The following is a 20937-nucleotide window of genomic DNA, read 5'->3' as shown; positions in this document are numbered from 1 at the left end:
CATGTCAACTGTAACATGGCGCCCTGCTTCTGCTGTCATCCGTGTGAATATTTTCGACATTATCAAGTTGGGAGCCTCGTGGGAAAGGGTGTAAAAGCTTTATGAAGACAAATCCAACCAAAAGTTAACTGCAAATCCCTCCCTCCCTCCCTCAATAGAACCTTAATAATGAACACCTTTCAATGCGCTGACCAAAAAAACGCAGAATTAGGCCACATGACAGGTGTCTTTGTTTCTGGTACTGTATCATCCCTGTATTTTGGCAACATCCCCCAAAAATGGGCTGCAAAACAAAAGCCTTTCACATGTTTCTCATTCTGACTAGTGAGGGAGGAGGACTGGGCTTGCCATGCCAGGCTGTCGTGATACCCACCCTGGGTACACCTCCTGTGTAATTTAGGCCTAATTTGCATATCCTTTAATTATTTCCCTTTAGATACATCAATTACAACACTCATTCAGACCCAGTTCTTAAATACCAGGCTTTTCAAACAATTTAGCGGTTGGTTCCCTCTCAAACTGTTGCCCATATAAACTGGGGCTGTGCAGGATCTCTGTACCCAAACCACATGTTGTTACGGCTGCAGTGTGGCGCGAGGGGCTGCCCCGGAAGACCTCGGGAGCACTGAGATGATTTGCTTCCATTAGTCGTTGCCAGGAATGCGGAATGACATACACTCATCACACACGGCTGCTCCATGCTGTGACACCTTGTGAGGAGGAACTCGTAGGTTGGAGGACTGTGTGTGTGTTTGTAGGGATAAAAGTGGGGCACTGCTACCCATATCTAAAAGGTGCAATCTGGAGTTTTAGCTGTGGTAAATAGGAAAGTTACGATCGACCCTGCATGGTTGCGAGGGAGTTGTTTTTAGTTGTGTGTGTGTGGGCGCGTGTGTGTGGGCGCAAGTTCGTGTGTGTTTGATTATTGATCGGTGGTAGATTTGGGAGATCCCCAAGGCGATAGCTCCATCAGGGGTGGAGGAGTTCTTTACTGCCTCTGGAACCCTGCCAGATCTCTCTGACCCTGTGGTGGGCACACCATCTTTGTTTCTCCTGAGTTATGTGAGAGCATGTACTCTTCCAACCACTCAGCTCAGCTCTGCTCTGCTAAGACAGACTGCTCCGCATGAGCCTCCAGCTAAAAAGGATGAGCGAGCCCATCTCAAAGTCTTGCAGTATCAGGACTGCAGCTTGCTTCTGTTACCCAGAAATACAAAATGTGTTTACATTTGGCTACACAATTTCCTCCCTCCTCCCTGCCCCAACCCCCCACTGAAACCTTGTCCCAGGTGTGGTACCGTTACTTGGGCACCACCCAACCCCACTCCCTTACTGCCACCATCCTCTATTTCTCCGTAGCTGGCATTGATTTATCCCGGCCCTGGCATGGGGTTTAAAACAACATCTAGCTAGCTCCGGCATTTGGGCTCATTAGCAGGAAAGAAGGGTTTTACTGGCCATGCGGCATGCAGACGTTTTTATAACACCGACTCTACGGCCTCTCGTCCTCTTATAACCAAGCCGTGTACTAGGAACCGTTAAGAGGTTTTAACAGTCTTTACCTGAGGACATTACAGGGTGAATGCTGGGGAGTGAGGGGGGTGGAAACATTGGAAACCCAACTCCAGCCCTCTGTTGATATCTGGTAGTAGTCTGGTACACCGCAAGGCTCCGTTCTGGACCTGTTTACATTTGTGGTGTTTAAGCACTACAGCAATACATTTGGTTGATTGATCTCCATGGGCTGCCCAACTCGGCGGTAATATATCATCATCAAAATATTCAGACAGGTTCTCTTCCTGTTAGCTTTCAGAACTCCATTGTTAGCCAGTACAATACTTATCCATATCTCAATCAAAGACCGGGAACACTGAAGATGGAGCACAGTTGTGTGGGTAGAAAATTCTGTCTTCATTTGCACCTGCTTGCATGTTTTCCATATTGAAGTTACGTCATGGCAGTAAAAAAAAGTGCTTGTCGACATCTGTTGGCAGTGTTGGTAGTCAGTTTTTATGTTTGTAAAAACACATTAAACACCACTCCGTTCCAAACATGGGTAGCACTGCCAGCGAAGCTGTCTGAATGAGTGCACAGCTTTGTTCCATTGTCTGTCTTGGGCCAAGGCCTCTCCGCCTTGCCTTAGATGTGGAATTATATGATCTAATAAGTCGTCCAACGTTGTAATTAAGGTGTGGGAGGTCGTTGGTGTTGTGTGTATGGGTATGTTTACTTCTGTGCCGTTGGCACAGGGTGAGGGTGGCAGAGTTCCTTCGTGGCCTTCTGCCAGTGGGGATTCTGTTGGCTAAGTCAGCGGCCAAAGGCTTGGCTAAGCATTGGCTAGAGGGAGTCACTGGCGTCCGTCATTGGCTGGAGTTCAGAGTTATAAAGATATGGAATCCTCCATTCACAATTAACATTCTTCAAGTATTTTTTCCACATATGCCATTTAGCAGACTCTTTTATCCAACGTGACTTACAGGTATGCATGCATACATTTTACATATGGGTGACCCCGGGAAACAAACCCACACTCCTTGCGTTGCAAGCGCCATGCTCTACCAACTCAGCCATACACGACCTTGATCAGTCTCCATTGGTCAGTTTATAGACATTTGAATCAATACTAAATTGATTGCAGTTCTCACAACATAACATTTTGTCTGACACTCATTTGGTTACGATGAGATTATTGGACGATGTTACCTCTGGATATTATAATAACTTTTTGTTGTTGTTGTAAAACATGAACTTCCAGGAATATGTCATAATTCAACTTTCAAGAACATCCCCCTGGAGTTTTGCTAAAACAGACTTCCTGGAATGTTGTTGGAAGGAATGTTCACATATTACTGTTACAAAAGAGAGGTTAGAGAATGTTAGCCGGCTAACCCACCAGAAACATTGTGGGAACCAACACTTTTTTGCCAGCTAGTGTGTCAAAGCTGAAGATCTACCCGACTACCACCCGGCACTTTCCTAGAAATCAATTTACACCACCTCCTTCCCTCCCCCCTTCTCTCTGATCCCTCCATTTCTCTCTCTCTCTTTCTCTCTTTCTCCCTCTCCTTTTCCCAGTCCAGACAGCGTGCAGCAGGTTTGAACCCACCACTCATCAGCAGGGGACCCGTGCATTTGTCTCATAATTATCAGACAGGGGGTGTGGGAGGGAGGGATGATAGGATGAAAGAGCAGAATCACACAGCCCCTCTGTCAAAGGTCTGTCTGTCTGTCTGTCTGGGTGGGTTTTCTATGATGTGGCGTTGTGCTAATAGCAGCCCCTTTCCCCAAATCCCAACCCCCCTGTCCCATGCAGTCCCACACTCGAGTGCCGCCTCTATTGAACCAATCCCGGCACGCATTATCACGCATCATCACGATCCTGCACACACACACGTGCATGCACACACACACACACACCCCAACTCCCACACCCCAACTCCCGCTGGTTCATTCACAAATACAAAACACCCCCGGTAGCCTCTCTTTTCTCTCTCTCTCTCTCTCTCTCTCTCTCTCTCTCTCTCTCTCTCTCTCTCTCTCTCTCTCTCTCTCTCTCTCTCTCTCTCTCTCTCTCTCTCTCTCTCTCTCTCTCTCTCTCTCTCTCTCTCTCTCTCTCTTCTTTTTCACTCTACTTTTCCTCCTCTATCCCCCCCATCTCCCCTCTCCTACCCCCACCCTCTCCTCCTTCCTCCTCCTCTTCACTATTTGCTAAGAGTTAATGGACTGTTTTGGCTAGCCTCCAGACGGTGAGTGTCACCTCATTAGCCCAAGCAGCCACCAGACTGGTGAGAGCAAGAGAAAAGAGAGAGAGGTGAGAGAGAAAGAGGGGGCTTCGGCGGAATGTCATTGGTCCTCACCCCCACCCCATTTACTCCTCCCTTTCTCACCACCACCACCACCATGAATGAGAAACACGCATGCATAATTAAATCTATAGTCTCACCCTTCCCTCCCCTCCTTTCCCTACCTCCCTCCCTCCCTCCCTCCGCCACGTATAAAAGGGGACTCTTGGACATTTGCCACCGCCAAAGATGGCTCCTCCTGGTCCTGTAGAAAGTGGCATCAACCTCCTCACCACGTAACCCATTATGCTACCCCAAGACTAGCAGCTTGGGCAGTGGGCAAATGCAAATGCCAGCTAGACAGTCAATTACACGACAACAAAGCAAATTGTGGGTCTGATGCATACCAAAATCATTCTGTTGTTTTAACGCTCATGTGCTGATGGGTACATTGTTTTGACATGATAAGTGCCTTAGCTAACAGCCTAGAACCAACATAGTGTGATATGTTTTTGCACTGTAAAGACCAGTTTTGTTTGTGAGGCTGACTTGAGTTTAGGTTAGGTTAAGTTTATCCTGACTTAGCGCTGACTTCCCAGTAAGTCAAGGGGGGCTGTGTACAATTTTATGTTAAACATTTGAATTTTCTGCTTCCTGCTTTTTATCACTTGTGTAGGTTGTAATTGAATGCCTGATCTCGTTTTATAATATATATGACAGAACCTTAGTAGTATGACTGAGATTTTGAAGCCATGTAAGCACTCTGTCATGTCATGGTCAGGCTATGTCTTGCATGGCTGGAGGCTTTGTCATGGAACAGGGTGCAGCTGGGAATGTGTGTGTGTGTGCGTTCGTTCATGCTTGTGTGTGTTTGTGTCTCCGTGTGTGGAAACAGTGACTGGGGCAGTGTGCGGTGAAGCCCTGCCTGCATGCTCATTTTTCATGGGACAGCCAGATGTTGTGTTGTGTTGTCTGCATCCCAGGCCCTGACCACAGAGCACATGTATGGCACAGCATAGCTCTCAACACGAGAGAGTGTGTGTGTGTGTGTGTGTGTGTGTGTGTGTGTGTGTGTGTGTGTGTGTGTGTGTGTGTGTGTGTGTGTGTGTTAAGCTTGCAGCACTTCGGAGATCTCAATTCCCACAGACCTGAATAATTTGTGTGTTTATCTGTGTGTAATTTCATAGTGTGTGTGTATGCATCTGTGTATTCGTGCATATCTCAGTCCACATGTACAGATGTCAGATCTTAATTTGAGCCAGTTTGCTACAGCAGGAACATCTTGCAGCAACAGGAAATCTGAATTATTATGTGGATTATAATAAATGAACATTTTTGTAGGGGTTGATACATTTTCCGTTAGGGAAAATCATGTCTGAAAATCAAGCGGAAATTACAAACTTCAGAAGCCTTTTAAAACTTCAAATACACTACAAGTTTTACATTTCGTGCATTGCAGGAAATTTCTCCTGCAACAGGGTGATCAAATTAAGATTCTACATCTGTATGTGTGTGTGTATACATGCGTGAGTAAATGTGTGCATGCACATACATATGTGTATATGCCCACAGTCTCCTCTCTCTGCCCTCTCTCTCCTCTCCTCTCCTGTCTTTGTATTCCCGGCTACTTGCCCTCTCCCTCTCTCTTTCCTGGTCTGGCCTGGCCTCATTAATGATGTGTCGGGCGATTCAGCCCTTGTTCCCGTTCCTCTCTGGAATGAATGTGGGCGATGCCACACTGTTTGTTGACCTGAATGAGAAGTCTGTTTTCTCTGGCTCTGTAAAAGCTCTCGTCTTTTCACCCCCGTGAGAGTTTATGGACGAGACAGCATTGAGTCCCCTAAAAAAGTGTAAGAGAAAGGGGAACCGGTCTCCAGTATCATTAGTATGCACGTCTCTTCTTCCCCAAAGGGCACACACACACACACACACACACACACACGGTTCATTCTCACGAAACTGACATTTGACCAAAACATTCTCAAGTGTAATTTTTCATAAAGTTTCTTCTTGGATCACCGAGATTAGGATCTGTACTTATCTATTTCATAATTATTATTATATTTTTTGATCAGATATTATGCATTTTACCACAATTTCCACAACTACCAACACATAAATTCTCATTACCGCAACAATTTTCAAAGTCCTAAAAAGTTATAAACAAATTTCTAATATTATAGTTAAACATAACACTGAAAATTGAATTAACATTTATTTGGCAATTGATCTCATTACCATAACACATAACCATTATTTAAATTTGCGTATACATGTTCTTTTAAAATTGTCTTTATGCACACATATTTGGATAAAGAACGAAAGTCACACTGTCAGATTAGTCCCAAATTGCTAAAGTACAGTGCCTTGCAAAAGTATTCATCCCCCTTGGCGTTTTTCCTATTTTGTTGCATTACAACCTGTAATTTAAATGGATTCTTTTTTGGATTTCATGTAATGGACATACACAAAATAGTCCAAATTGGTCAAGGGAAATGAAAAAAATAACTTGTTTCAAAAAATTATAACAAATAAATAACTGAAAAGTGGTGCATGCATATGTATTCACCCCCTTTGCTATGAAGCCCCTAAATAAGATCTGGTGCAACCAATAACCTTCAGAAGTCACATAATTAGTTAAATTAGTATGAAAATGTATGCACTCACTAACTGTAAGTCGCTCTGGATAAGAGCGTCTGCTAAATGACTAAAATGTAAAATGTAAAAAAATAAAGTCCATCTGTGTGCAATCTAAGTGTCACATGATCTGTCACATGATCTCAGTATATATACACCTGTTCTGAAAGGCCCCAGAGTCTGCAACACCACTAAGCAAGGGGCACCACCAAGCAAGCGTCACCATGAAGACCAAAGAGCTCTCCAAACAGGTCAGGGACAAGTTGTGGAGAAGTACAGATCAGTGTTGGGTTATAAAAAAATATCTGAAACTTTGAACATCCCATGGAGCACCATTAAATCCATTATTAAAAAATTGAAAGAATATGGCACCACAACAAACCTGCCAAGAGAGGGCCGCCCACCAAAACTCACGGACCAGGCAAGGAAGGCATTAATCAGAGAGGCAACAAAGATACTAAAGATAACCCTGAAGGAGCTGCAAAGCTCCACAGCGGAGATTGGAGTATCTGTCCAGAGGACCACTTTAAGCCGTACACGCCACAGAGCTGGGCTTTACGGAAGAGTGGCCAGAAAAAAAACATTGCTTAAAGAAAAGAATAAGCAAACACGTTTGGTGTTCGCCAAAAGGCATGTGGGAGACTCCCCAAACATATAGAAGAAGGTACTCTGGTCAGATGAGACTAAAATTGAGCTTTTTGGCCATGAAGGAAAACGCTATGTCTGGCGCAAACCCAACACCTCTCATCACCCAGAGAACACCATCCCCACAGTGAAGCATGGTGGTGGCAGCATCATGCTGTGGGGATGATTTTCATTGGCAGGGACTGGGAAACTGGTCAGAATTGAAGGAATGATGGATGGCGCTAAATACAGGGAAATTCTTGAGGGAAACCTGTTTCAGTCTTCCAGAGATTTGAGACTGGGATGGAGGTTCACCTTCCAGCAGGACAATGACCCTAAGCATACTGCTAAAGCAACACTCGAGTGGTTTAAGGGGAAACATATAAATGTATTGGAATGGCCTAGTCAAAGCCCAGACCTCAATCCAATTGAGAATCTGTGGTATGACTTAAAGATTGAAGGAGCTGGAGCAGTTTTGCCTTGAAGAATGGGCATAAATCCCAGTGGCTAGACGTGCCAAGCTTATAGAGACATACCCCAAGAGACTTGCAGCTGTAATTGCTGCAAAATGTGGCTCTACAAAGTATTGACTTTGGGGGCTGAATAGTTAGACTTAAACATAACAAGGTGACTTTTTTTTGGAAAAAATAATTTATCCAAGGTCTTTACAGTTAATATTTGTGTATTAGGACATGGCTATTTGTGGTTGTACGGTATTTTAGATGTATTTCTGGATTGGATGGGATCCTATGTGCAAACAGCATGACACAATATGCCTATAAAGTATTTAAATATGTGAGATATGGACCTTAAACTTTCTTAGGATATCAAACAACAAGTGTAAAAGCAGGTACACATGTCAAAATTGGGGATATCCTCATTTAAGTGGTGAGGTTGCTCTTTGTTGAAACACAAACTGCAGATTGTGACAAAGTAAGTTAAATGGGGTTTATACACCCCATATTTCTTGACAAACCCTACTTAATCAAGTAACTGTTGTTTTACAAAAAATCTATACAATAGGTTTAAGTGGTCCTAGTAAATAAATAAAGTTTACCAGCACAGCACACCCATTGACTATACATTAGAATTAGCTTATTATCATTACTGGAATTAAGGTTCTCATTACCGAAACGGACCAAAAAATGAGAAATGTGTGTTTCGGTAATGAGAGGCCCTTAGCTCAATCTGCAAATAATAGGAGACAGCCGTTATGAGTCAGCAAACAATTGACCACATCACTAAAGCCCATTCATGCCTCCATGTTGGTAAGGTAATGGTAATGATTTATGGACAAACTACAGCAACATATTTTGTATTTTATTCAAATAATTTAGGTTTATCTAAAGTAGAATTGCATAAAATGACCCGAGAATTTAATCCGGACGCATTCTGGTAATGAGAATTTGGGGTGAAAATGTACAAAATTCTGGCGAAAATGTACAATGTATTTAAAATAAGACACATTTTCAGAATTATAGTTGATTTTTGCAGCTGCACCATGGTTTTGTAACTCAATTTGCTACAGCCATGTTTAAAACTGGTTTCATGAGAATCACACACACACAGTTCCTGTAGCTGTCTGTAAATGCTTTCACCCTGAAAGTTGTATGCCCCCCCCCCTCCTCCACCTCGTCCTCCTCTCAGTCTGACCCTGTCTGTCTGACACTTGATTCCTACGTCTCAAAACCTGACAATCCCACTGTCTCACTGTCTCGTGGGTGTGTGCGTGTATGTGTGTGCCTTTCAAACAAGTCTGTGGTGTCTCTCCGTTGAATAAAAAGAAGGCAAAATGTCATTGTTCCTTCAGTCTTTTCAACTTTACCCTCCTTGTCTCTCCCCACCTCCCCCTAACACTCCCACAAGCCTTAAATGTGTTCCTAGACAGGCTTTTTGTATCATGTCTGCAGTCGATCTAAAGCAAATGTAGCTGAATCTAATTAACATGATAGAAAACTTTATTTGTCGTTGATATGCTAGTTAGCGTTTGAGTTGCTCAAATGCCTTATATGGGTGGGTGGGGGGGGGGGGGGGCATTCCTAGAAGAATGCTTGCTGTCTTCATATCCATTCTGCACACACAGAAAGAGTTATACATTTCTTAACACATTTACTGCTGTTTTCTGGGTCTGTATTTGTGTGTTTGTATGGGCTTGGTTTATCACCCATGCTCTCTAGGTATTGGCAAAGGATGAGTTCTCAAAATGGCCGCCAAACTTAGCATGGCTTCCTCGTCTTCTTTCCTCGATATCGTTCTCTTGGCAGGTGTCGGCCTTCAAAGACCGTTATGATACGTTAGTGCATTAGATGCCAGGGCATGAGACTGCCATTGTGCAGACTGGCACACACACACACACACACACACACACACACACACACAATGGCCTCCCTGGCATGATAAGATCCTCCCTCCTCTGGGCAGATTTCCTTGCCCTATCTTTTGTTTGGCTTGTTTGGGTTGCGGCTCTCTCCGATAAAGGCCACTTTGTTTAGTCAACAAAACAAGGGAGGGAGGGAGAGAAGAGGCGAGAAAGAGAGGGAGAGAGCGCGACAGAGAGAGTGAGAGGGAAATAGAGGGCCACTAAGAAGAGAGAAAGAAGGGAAAGAAAGTGCGTCAAAGAAACAAGAAAAGGGTGGAGGATTGAGAGATAACAGGTCAGATGTAGACGAAGATTTAGAAGTGTAGAGGAAAGGATTCACCCCCTTTACAAGCTCACAGAACGGGACCGCCGAGTGCTGAAATGCATAACGCGTACAAATCTTCTGTCCTTGGTTGCAACACTCACTACCCAGTTCCAAACTGCCTCTGGAAGCAACATCAGCACAATAACTGTTCGTAAGGAACTTCATGAAATGGGTTTCTATGGCTGAGCAGCCGCACACAAGCCTAAAATCACAGTGCTCAATGCCAAGCGTCGGCAGGAGTGGAGTAAAGCTCGCCGCCACTGCACTCTGTAGTAGTGGAAACGCGTTCTCTGGAGTGATGAATCACACTTCACCATCTGGCAGTCCGACGGACAAATCTGGGTTTGGCGGATGCCAGGAGAACGCTACCTTCCCCAATGCATAGTGCCAACTGTAAAGTTTGGTGGAGGAGGAATAATGGTCTGGGGCTGTTTTTCATGGTTCGACTAGGCCCCTTAGTTCCAGTGAAGGGAAATCTTAACGCTACAGCATACAATGACATTCTAGACGATTCTGTGCTTCCAACTTTGTGGCAACAGTTTGGGGAAGGCCCTTTTCTGTTTCAGTATGACAATGTCCCCATGCACAAAGCGAGGTCCATACAGAAATGGTTTGTCGAGATCGGTGTGGAAGAAATTGACTGGCCTGCACAGAGCCCTAACCTCAACCCCATCGAACACCTTTGGGATGAATTGGAACGCCGACTGCGAGCCAGGCCTAATCGCCCAACATCAGTGCCCAACCTCACTAATGCTCGTGGCTGAATGGAAGCAAGTCCCACAGCAATGTTCCAACATCAAATGGAAAGCCTTCCCAGAAGAGTGGAGGCTGTTATATCAGCAAAGGGAGGACCAACTCCATATAAATGCCCATGATTTTGGAATGAGATGTTCGACGAGCAGGTGTCCACGTCCTTTGGCCATGTAGTGTAGCTGTAGAACGCAGTGCTAGAGCAACATTTGAGAGAAAGCTAGGATCAGCCGGTGTTGGAACCGGGCCCGCAACGATGAGGTCATCATGGCCGTTAAGGATAAAAACCAGGAGCAGAGGAGGACACAGGACAAAGCCTGCACACACACACACACACACACACACACACACACACACACACACACACACACACACACACACACACACACACACACCATGGATATGTGCACCAGGATAGACAGACAGACAGATGGACAGCTTGCCTACCCCTCTAACGGCTTGCTCCTCAGCCAAACTGGTGCAGAAGAGGGACGGAAAGTGTGGCCATGTCAAATATTTACACTACACACAGCTGTATTGTTGAAACATTATGGGCCTAGCAGTGCCGTAATTAGGAGATATTTCTACGTCTCTTTTTTTTCTTCTCCTCTCTCTCTTCTCTGTCTTCTCTCTCTTCTCTCTCTTCTCTCTCTTCTCTCTCTTTCCCTCCCTCCCTCCCTCTCTCGGCCACTGAGATGCATCTTGGCTCGGGACCCATGCTTCTGGCAGCCACAGCTATACATGTGCACAGACCCCGGGTGCAGCAATCTAAAATGGCTGCCAGACGGCTTCTCTCTTCCCTCCCTGAAATGTCGACGGCGGTATGCATCTGCGGCGCGTGTGTGTATGTGAGAGTGTGTATGTGGGATGGTGTGTACTGCAACGAGTGAGTTTGTAAAAGTATGTGACTGGTTTAATATACACAGTGGGGTTAAGGGGTTGGTGATGGTGGGGGTGAACTGAGGGTTTTTCGGGAAAGGTATGGGTATCATGCCAAACTAGAAAAAGGAGAGTGTTTATAAAATCCAGGCAAGTGATGCATTAGGGCTTAGAGATATATATATATATATATATATATATATATATATATATATATATATACATTGGGGAGAACAAGTATTTGATACACTGCCGATTTTGCAGGTTTTCCTACTTACAAAGCATGTAGAGGTCTGTAATTTTTATCAGAAAATCACATTTTATGATTTTTAAGTAATTAATTTTCATTTTATTGCATGACATAAGTATTTGATCACCTACCAACCAGTAAGAATTCCGGCTCTCACAGACCTGTTAGTTTTTCTTTAAGAAGCCCTCCTGTTCTCCACTCATTACCTGTATTAACTGCACCTGTTTGAACTCGTTACCTGTATAAAAGACACCTGTCCACACACTCAATCAGACTCCAACCTCTCCACAATGGCCAAGACCAGAGAGCTGTGTCAGGGGGGGGAGGACATCAGGGATAAAATTGTAAACCTGCACTAGGCTGGGATGGGCTACAGGACAATAGGCAAGCAGCTTGGTGAGAAGGCAACAACTGTTCAAGATGACGGTCAATCACCCTCGGTCTGGGGCTCCATGCAAGATCTCACCTCGTGGGGCATCAATGATCATGAGGAAGGTGAGGGATCAGCCCAGAACTACACGGCAGGACCTGGTCAATGACCTGAAGAGAGCTGGGACCACAGTCTCAAAGAAAACCATTAGTAACACACTACGCCGTCATGGATTAAAATCCTGCAGCGCACGCATGGTCCCCCTGCTCAAGCCAGCGCATGTCCAGGCCCGTCTGAAGTTTGCCAATGACCATCTGGATGATCCAGAGGAGGAATGGGAGAAGGTAATGTGGTCTGATGAGACAAAAATAGAGCTTTTTGGTCTAAACTCCACTCGCCGTGTTTGGAGGAAGAAGAAGGATGAGTACACCCCAAGAACACCATCCCAACCGTGAAGCATGGAGGTGGAAACATAATTCTTTGGGGATGCTTTTCTGCAAAGGGGACAGGACGACTGCACCGTATTGAGGGGAGGATGGATGGGGCCATGTATCGCGAGATCTTGGCCAACAACCTCCTTCCCTCAGTAAGAGTATTGAAGATAGGTCGTGGCTGGGTCTTCCAGCATGACAACGACCCAAAATACACAGCCAGGGCAACTAAGGAGTGGCTCCGTAAGAAGCATCTCAAGGTCCTGGAGTGGCCTAGCCAGTCTCCAGACCTGAACCCAATAGAAAATCTTTGGAGGGAGCTGAAAGTCCGTATTGCCCAGCGACAGCCCCGAAACCTGAAGGATCTGGAGAAGGTCTGTATGGAGGAGTGGGCCAAAATCCCTGCTGCAGTGTGTGCAAACCTGGTCAAGACCTACAGGAAACGTAGGATCTCTGTAATTGCAAACAAAGGTTTCTGTACCAAATATTAAGTTCTGCTTTTCTGATGTATCGAATACTTATGTCATGCAATAAAATGCAAATGAATTACTTAAAAATCATACAATGTGATTTTCTGGATTTTTGTTTTAGATTCCGTCTCTCACAGTTGAAGTGTACCTATGATAAAAATTACAGCCCTCTACATGCTTTGTAAGTAGGAAAACCTGCAAAATCGGCAGTGTATCAAATACTTGTTCTCCCCACTGTATATATATATATATATATATTTATAGAGAGAGAGACAGAGAGAGAGAGAGAGAGAGAGAGAGAGAGAGAGAGAGAGAGAGAGAGAGAGAGAGAGAGAGAGAGAGAGAGAGAGAGAGAATAAGCCTTCACAATAGCAAAGAATCCACGTTGAATTACACATAAGGTACGAAACAAACTCAATACTCCCCACAATCCCAACGTGTCACTCCTCAGTCCTCCTCACTCAAATCACAGCCAAGATTCTCAAATCCTCTGTTTAGCTTTTTTTTCCTCCTCCCCCTTTGCGGGCCCAGTTTGTTTGTTAAACAAGTGGCAGCGACAGAGAGGTGCCAAGAAACGTTGTTTTTGGAGTGTGGCTGTGTGTCTCTGGTATATTGCGTTGTGATCCGGGCCTTGCCAAACTCTCAGGGCAGAGCCAGAGCTCTACCTCGCAGACCGAGACCACACTGTTTATTTACGGGTTACTGCCGCTTATTTGAAGACGATTGGATTGGTCTTGGATTGCATCTTTGGATGCAGATAGGAGATATTTTCTGTAGCGGGAAGTCTTCACCTCTCTTTTCATTTCTGCCTCAGACAGTTTATTTATTGAATGCGACTTACATTTACAGCCTGAATTTAAAATCGATTAAATTGAGATACTTATGTGAATGGATTAGTTCTGTATTTAATTTATAATACATTTGCAAACATTTATAAAAACATGTTTTCACCTTGTCATTATGGGGGTATTGTGTATAGATGGTTGGGGAAAAACAAAATATATAATAATTTTTGAATTCAGGCTGTATCACAACAAAATGTGGAATAAGTCAAGGGGTATGAATCATTTCTGAAGGCACTGTAGAACACTTTATGTTTTTCTAGTTAGAATAGTGGTTCTTTGGAATTGTACCTTTTAAATGTGTTCATATGTTGATTTTATTATTAATGACAGTTCCTTTGTCAAGTCCATGGATTTCAATTTGCATGACTAATTGCAGACTAATTGCAACAAAAACAAAAACAAAAAATATATAAGAATATTATTTTCAACCCTGGCCTGATCGACTGCTTCTATGTGGCTATCAACACACTTGAACTTGAACTTGAACTGTAATTTGAATTTGAACTTGAACTTAACATCAAACCCCCCATAACAATCTCCTACACCTCCCTAGCTACAGGTCAAGAGTGAAATGTATGTGAGATGTCAGGTGTTTTCCAGCTCTCAGATGTATGGAGCTCCCTCAAACCTCTGAGATGAGTTGACAGAAGATGCCATATGCCTGGATCCCACCCCAACTCGTCCAGGTGGCTCCTCTCTGTAGGCCTGCAGTACTGTACGGCAGCAAAGAGAAGATGCTGCTTCTGCTGCCTGGGTTCTTTAATTGCCACGACCATCTGGTCTTTTGTCAAGGCTGCCTGTTCACTCACAATGGTGTGTTCCATGTTAGGTGAACCAGCTCCCCACCTGTTCTCTCACAATGTTCTGTTCCATGTTAGATGAACCAGCTCCCCACCTCCTCTCTCTCTCACAATGGTCTGTTCCATGTTAGACGAACCAGCTCCCCACCTCCTCTCTCTCTCACAATGGTCTGTTCCATGTTAGACAAACCAGCAACACACCTCCTCTCTCTCACAATGGTCTGTTCCATGTTAGACGAAACAGCTCCACACCTCTCTCTCTCTCTCTCTCTCTCTCTCTCTCTCTCTCTCTCTCTCTCTCTCTCTCTCTCTCTCTCTCTCTCTCTCTCTGTCTGTTTCTCTGTTTCTCTGTCGCTCTTTCTCTCTCTCTGTCGCGCCCTCCTACTTTCTCTCCTCTCTCTCCCTCCTCCCCTGTCCCTCTGTCTCTCTCTTTCTTTCTCTCCTGGGAGAGGGCAATAGTTGACTGTTGTAACTAGACTGATGGATGGGTCTGAAAGTGGCATGAGGGTGGGAGGTGCCAGGGAGGAAGAAAGGAGGAGGATCTCCCTGCAATCATTTACTGTATGGACGTGGTTCCACACAAACCATTGGCACAAAAGCCCCCGACCGTGGCGTGTAACATAGAATTCTATCTCGTTATACAGTATTCTTATGGTGTGTCAGTCAAATGACAAATGTGCCCGCATGATGTGCCTGAGAAGTCAATAGCACCATACTGTTTTTGCTGAAATCATGTGAATTTCCATCCAGAAAGTCCTTTAGTTTCAGATAAAATATGTATTACAAGCTAACAAAAGAGACAAGCTAACAAACTAGCCAGCTCAGACACCATACTTGAAAAATAAGTTGCACCTAAAAGAGAATAAGCTATTGACATCAGACTTCCCTTGTGTCCTCTGTATCCTGTAGAGAGAACTCAAAGTTGTGACTGTTCAGGGTTAAACATAAAGGGAGATTTTTTCGCTTAACGTATGGTGGTGTTGTTCCCTCCCTATTGTGTCAGTGTTGAGCCGCAGCCAAGAACATTCTGTTATTGCAGTTTTATTTAATGTTCATAAATACGTTTTTTCTTCCCATTTTTTTTATCCTTCTCTCTCTCTCTCTCTCTCTCTCTCTCTCTCTCTCTCTCTCTCCATCCTCCTTTACCTCTGAAATTAAGCTTATGAGAGAGGGAAGTCTCAGCAGCAGGAAAAGGAATGTTGTAACAAGACGAGGATATCTGAGTTCACCGTCTCCCGCCTCTTGTTCTCACTTCTCCGCGTTAAAGGCGTAGATCATATCACAACCAAGTGGTTCTTATTGTGCATTGCTCATACATGGAGCACAGGAGGATCACGTGGGGGCGGCTGTGGTAAATCATTATGGAACTCAAGTCAAACACAGCCTGGCCATTCAGTGTTGTACTTTTACCGCCTCGTGTGCTGCTTTTTCCCTGGATGGTTGGTTGCATCGGGGCTGGTAGAGGGAGGGAAAGGAGGGAAGGAAGGAAGGGGGGGAGTGGTCCTCCTCTCTTCCTTTCTCATATGTTGTTGATATTTGGGTGACGGTGATGGCGATGTCGCCCTACTCCGATAGGCCGATGCTAAAGTAGGCTTTGTATGGAAGAGCGGGTGTATAGTGTTGTCAGGAACGAGTGTTTATGTGAAATTGAAGTAAGCTCTTTGGATCTAATTTTCAACTTAAATGATATGAACTAGTGTTGATGTTGTTGGTGTTGTCCCTCTCTGATATGCCTGGACTAGTTCCTCACTACACTACACACCCGCTCTTCCATACAAAGCCTACTGTGCTAGTTTTTATGTGAAATTAAGTAAGCTCTTTGGAGCTACTTTCTATTGCTTATTGTATATGATATGGTCAAGTGTTTACGTTAAAAGCCAGGCTCTTGTGGGCATCGTTTGAATATCTGTTAGTGTTGCGTGACGGTTGAGCCGCGAAAATGGCCTCTGGTGGTTGGTGGTGACTAACGAGCATGGCGGCGGCTGAGGAATGCCAGTTACCCCAGCTAATCCTCCTCCCAAAGGTGCTGTAAGGTAACATCATCAATCAGAGGAAGCGCTTGGAGGCGAAGCTAGGCTACCTTATGGGGAGAATTCCTGACGTGTTTCAGAGTGTATCCCCCTCCCGTTGCGTGTGCTATGTGCATGCTCCTCTCGGGGCCGAGGCACACCATGTTTTCCCTAACCCTGGCCCTGTAAAAATTCAGCCAGAATCAGCCAGTCTGTGTGTGAAGGTCAGGAGAACTCTTCACTTTTGTCTTTTTACCTTGTCTTATTGCTTCTTTCCACCCCTGTTGAGCACTTATTTTGTTCTGCTGGCTTTTGACTGTTCGCCCCCCTACCCCCCTTTTTCTCTGTCTCCTCCTTTAAAAAAAACAACAGCAAATACCATCACACATCTGGCTTGGTCTGTCAGGACTGACACGTCTGCAGAAAAATTACGATAAAAACCTCAGACACATTCTAGGGAAACTGAGGAGTATTCATTATATAATCACCATGACTCCAGTTGATATTATGTCTAGGTTGAAATGAAATCTGATGTCCAACAGCACCTTGCTTGTTTATTTTTGGCCACCTGTGACATTCAGGGTATTTTGACGTGTCCTTATAGTAGTGGGTTATTGTATTGCTTTGGCAACACTGGGTGGTTGAACTTTGATGACCTTTAGTGGTATTTCATGATCTAAGGTTCAATGAAATGACGTGGAATAGATGTTGAATTGACATCTGTGCCCAGTGGGATGGTTCTATAATACTAAGCATGGTTCTCTATCTGTGTTACAGACTCACAGCAGTCAGGAAGTCCCAGTAACAATGAGCCAGGCAAGAACCCAGGTATGTACCTGAACCTCACTGTCATGGTCCTCCAACCTCTGTCCTGTCAATCATAGCTCTATAGTTCCCAGTCCCCTTTCTGTACTTGATATGGTCTCACCTGGTAGACGATTCCAGTATCTGTTTATGATAGTTACTCTTTGTGTGTATGCTCTCAACTGGCATAATTATCTTTAAACAGGATGTGACCTTGCACAGTTATGCAGACTACACCCATTTTAAGGTTTCTATGGAATTACAGATGTAGGATCTTAATTTGATCACCCTGTTGCAGGATAACTTTTTAAACTTTTTAAAAAGGCTTCTAAAGTTAGTAATTTCCACTTAGACATTTCAGACTTGATTTTATGAAAAATGTATCAACCCCTACAAAAATGTCCATTAATTATAATCCACATAATAATTCACATTTCCTGTAGCTGCCGGATTATTATCCTGCTGTAGCAAACTGGCTCAAATTAAGATCCTACATCTGTATAGTGGAGGCTGCTGAGGGGGGGACGGCTCATAATTATGGCTGGAATGGAGTGTAATGGAGTAAATGGAATGGTATCAAACACATGAAAACCATGCATTTGATACCATTCCATTCACTCCATTCCGGCCATTATTATGAGCCGTCCTCCCCTCAGCAGCCTCCACTGGTATAGACACCAAAACAAAACCGATGTCTGAATCTAAGAGACAAAAAAGATTGGGAAACACGAAGGCTCGACCACTCTATGTGCTCCTCTGTAGTACACTATTGGATGTCTGAGGCCATAGTTCTTGTCCTTGCCAATAAGGGTTGGATAGCTAAGCTACGTCTAGTAGCCAGTCTGCTAGCTAGCCAAACAAAATGGCCACTGTTCCAAATCATCTCCGGCAGCCTGTTGTTGCTCTCCTGGACTGACCTGGACTATGTCATCACGGGCCAGGAATGAAACTAGAGCGAGAACGTAATTAGCTCCGTACCTCAAGAGCAGGTTCTGCCTACCCTGCGTGTGCGTCTCGCTGCCAAGTCAAACACTACATTGAGCCAACGTTGAGCCAATGACTCAGGCCCTGGGAGGGCCTCCCTAGCTGCTCCCACTACAGTGGCACAGTTCCCCTGTCATTCTCTGGGACGCCCGCTGGCTTGCATTGAGGCATTAGGAGGAAGAAAGTGCATTTAGCTGCCAATCGGAATCTAGACTCACGCCTCCCCCCTATGTTGTTGGCACACCCAATGGTCCTGCTCAGAACATCAAAGGATGAAATGTCGAAGTCGTTTTGGGTGTCAGTGACATGTCTAACTGTCTGGATGGCTGACAGACTGACAGTAGCCTGGTCACAGTTATGTTTGTGCTGCATTGCAGACTCCTATTGTCATTGGCATGGCAAACGTATAAACAGCACAAACTGATCTGGGACCAGGCTAGACTGATGGGTCATGATCGGTTTTTTTTTCTTACATCTTGGCCTCCATACATATTGTACTTCAAAGCCTCCATGTTTCAGTATTGTCAATATTGACAATATTCAGGCTGGAGCTGTGTTGGGTCGTGTCGCTATGGGTGATGGGTAGATGATGGATGCTCTATTTAATAAAATAATATTTGGGCAATACGTTTTGCTCGTCCTGTGTATAGTAAGCAGGGAATCAAGAAATTATGTATTACTTTATCAACAGCTCAAATCACTATGAATGTAACTTACACACACAAGCATTGGGTTTAATGTTGTATTGATATATTGTGTATCTGTGTTTTTGTTTCTGCAGTTTACTTGGAAGACAGCTTCATCAAATCAGGAGTCTTCAGTGTTTCAGAGCTGGTGCGAGTGTCCAGAAGTAAGTATATACTTTATCACCATCTCCCTCAATACCCCTTTTCCTCATTGCCGACTCAAAAACAGCGAGCTTCACAGTACAAAAACTTAAAATCCAGTCGAGCAGGTAACCCGGTGTGTTTGTGATGGTGTGTGTTTGTATAGACTTGCCTGCCCTTCTCAAAGACGATGACGGATGTTCTTTCAGGAATCTCTCTCCCCAGCTAGCTGAGGACAATGGTCTCCTTAGGCAGGATTTACCTGTACAGCTCAAGGGCTGTTGTGTTCTATCACATACCTATTGGATGTTGTGTCCTGACCTCTAACATGCCTAGGGTAAACTAAGTACTCACTGACACTGACATACAACTCATGTTTTCTACTTAATGTTTTTTTAAAGCCCCACTTTGTGATTTTTTATTGCCATTTTTGATTTGTTTGTTTTTCAGATTGTAGAGTAGACCTTTAAGCCAATTGAAATTCAGTCAGTGCTGGGATTTTGCAGTTCTGAAATGCACATTCAAATTAAAGAAGATGAAAAAACGTTAACAGGTGTTCTAGCGTCATTGTTATTTTGTGCCTGGCGTTGTTTAGATTCAGAAGTCAGGGTTGTATTTTCTTTAACACATGGGGTTAAATGACTTGGCTGAGAGACAGAGCAAGTGGTATTACGCACAGTATGCTATGCCAAAAAGAGAGATAGAGAGAGTCTTGTTGGCAGTGAATTAAAACACGAATCCCCTTGGGTAGCCAATGCCAGGGCTGCTGCGGGTTGCCAGTTCCAAGACTGCAGTGCTGTGGTTGGAGCTCATGCCAGTGGTGAACCTCAGACCACAACAGACCAAACCACACACTCCAGTCTCTCGTCGAGTCCAAACCAATCTACCAACCCACCCAACGCCCTCACAGGGCTCCCCTCGTGGGCGGCAGCTTCAAGAATGGAAGGAGCTTTTACACAGTGCCCTGGTAAACACTCAGCTGTCCTCCCTGAAACAATATCCCTCCCTCGCGGCTGTCAACCACAGGGTGAAAAAAAGTATACTTTCACACAGTGGTGGGCTGTGGTTCTCAAAGCATATCACACATAAAACCACCATGAAAGTGAACTTCAATGCATTTATTGATATGTGCTTGACCAATTACAATAGGTAATTGAGAATGATCCAGCTGAGCAAAGGACCAATCAGAGGGCTGATAGGTCTGGCCTAGTTCATGAGTTTGCAGTATGCTGGTGGAATGCAAAGGTTCAATGATTTTCAGTCATGTGAGAGGGGATCATGTACACTGAAATCATTTCAATGAAGTTGTGGGTCATGCTCATGGTCACATCAAAATCCTATCAGAGCTTCAGCAGGCAACCAATCAGCAGGCCAGTGACCAGGAAGTAACCTATTTTTCTCTCCCTACTCTTCAGCGCCCATTACCCAGGGGGCAGGGGTGAACTTCTCCATGGCCGACATGCCAAGTCAGCCGTACTACCAGGACCTGAACTCCAGCGTGGGCCTCCATCGCTCCCTCTCCTCCCCCCCTGGCAGGTCAGTCTACTGCAGGACCCTGCCTTACCCCCACTCTCCTTCTCCCGCATCACACCTTGACCTCTGAACTTTGAATGAGATGCAGGAGGGGGGTGCAAAACTGATTTCAGTTTAGTGTCATGTACTTCATATTTTGGCCATTTGTTCTAGTTCAACTTTATTAACACCCACACATCTAGACAATACGTTAGCAGTAAAGATATGTGTTTATTGACATTTTTCCAACATCAAGGGGCAGTGACAGTAGAGACACAC

The 20937-nt window shown here is 44.5% G+C and overlaps 1 protein-coding gene across 1 annotated transcript in view; it reads left to right on the top strand.

Annotated features, from left to right (window-relative positions):
* LOC311112992 (nuclear factor 1 B-type-like) overlaps positions 1-20937 on the top strand; it is a 69285-nt gene that overhangs the window by 36608 nt on the left and 11740 nt on the right. The window contains exons 3-5 of the mRNA XM_084156116.1: positions 17309-17359; positions 19101-19169; positions 20562-20686. Coding sequence (XP_084012242.1) covers positions 17309-17359; positions 19101-19169; positions 20562-20686 — 245 coding nt within the window. The remainder of the gene's footprint in view (positions 1-17308; positions 17360-19100; positions 19170-20561; positions 20687-20937) is intronic.

The sequence above is a fragment of the Coregonus lavaretus genome (genome assembly GCF_964263955.1).
Source record: "Coregonus lavaretus genome assembly, chromosome: 39".
Taxonomy (NCBI): Eukaryota; Metazoa; Chordata; class Actinopteri; order Salmoniformes; family Salmonidae; genus Coregonus; species Coregonus lavaretus.
Note: the sequence above shows the minus strand (reverse complement) of the source record. Positions and strands in the feature narration are given on the sequence as shown.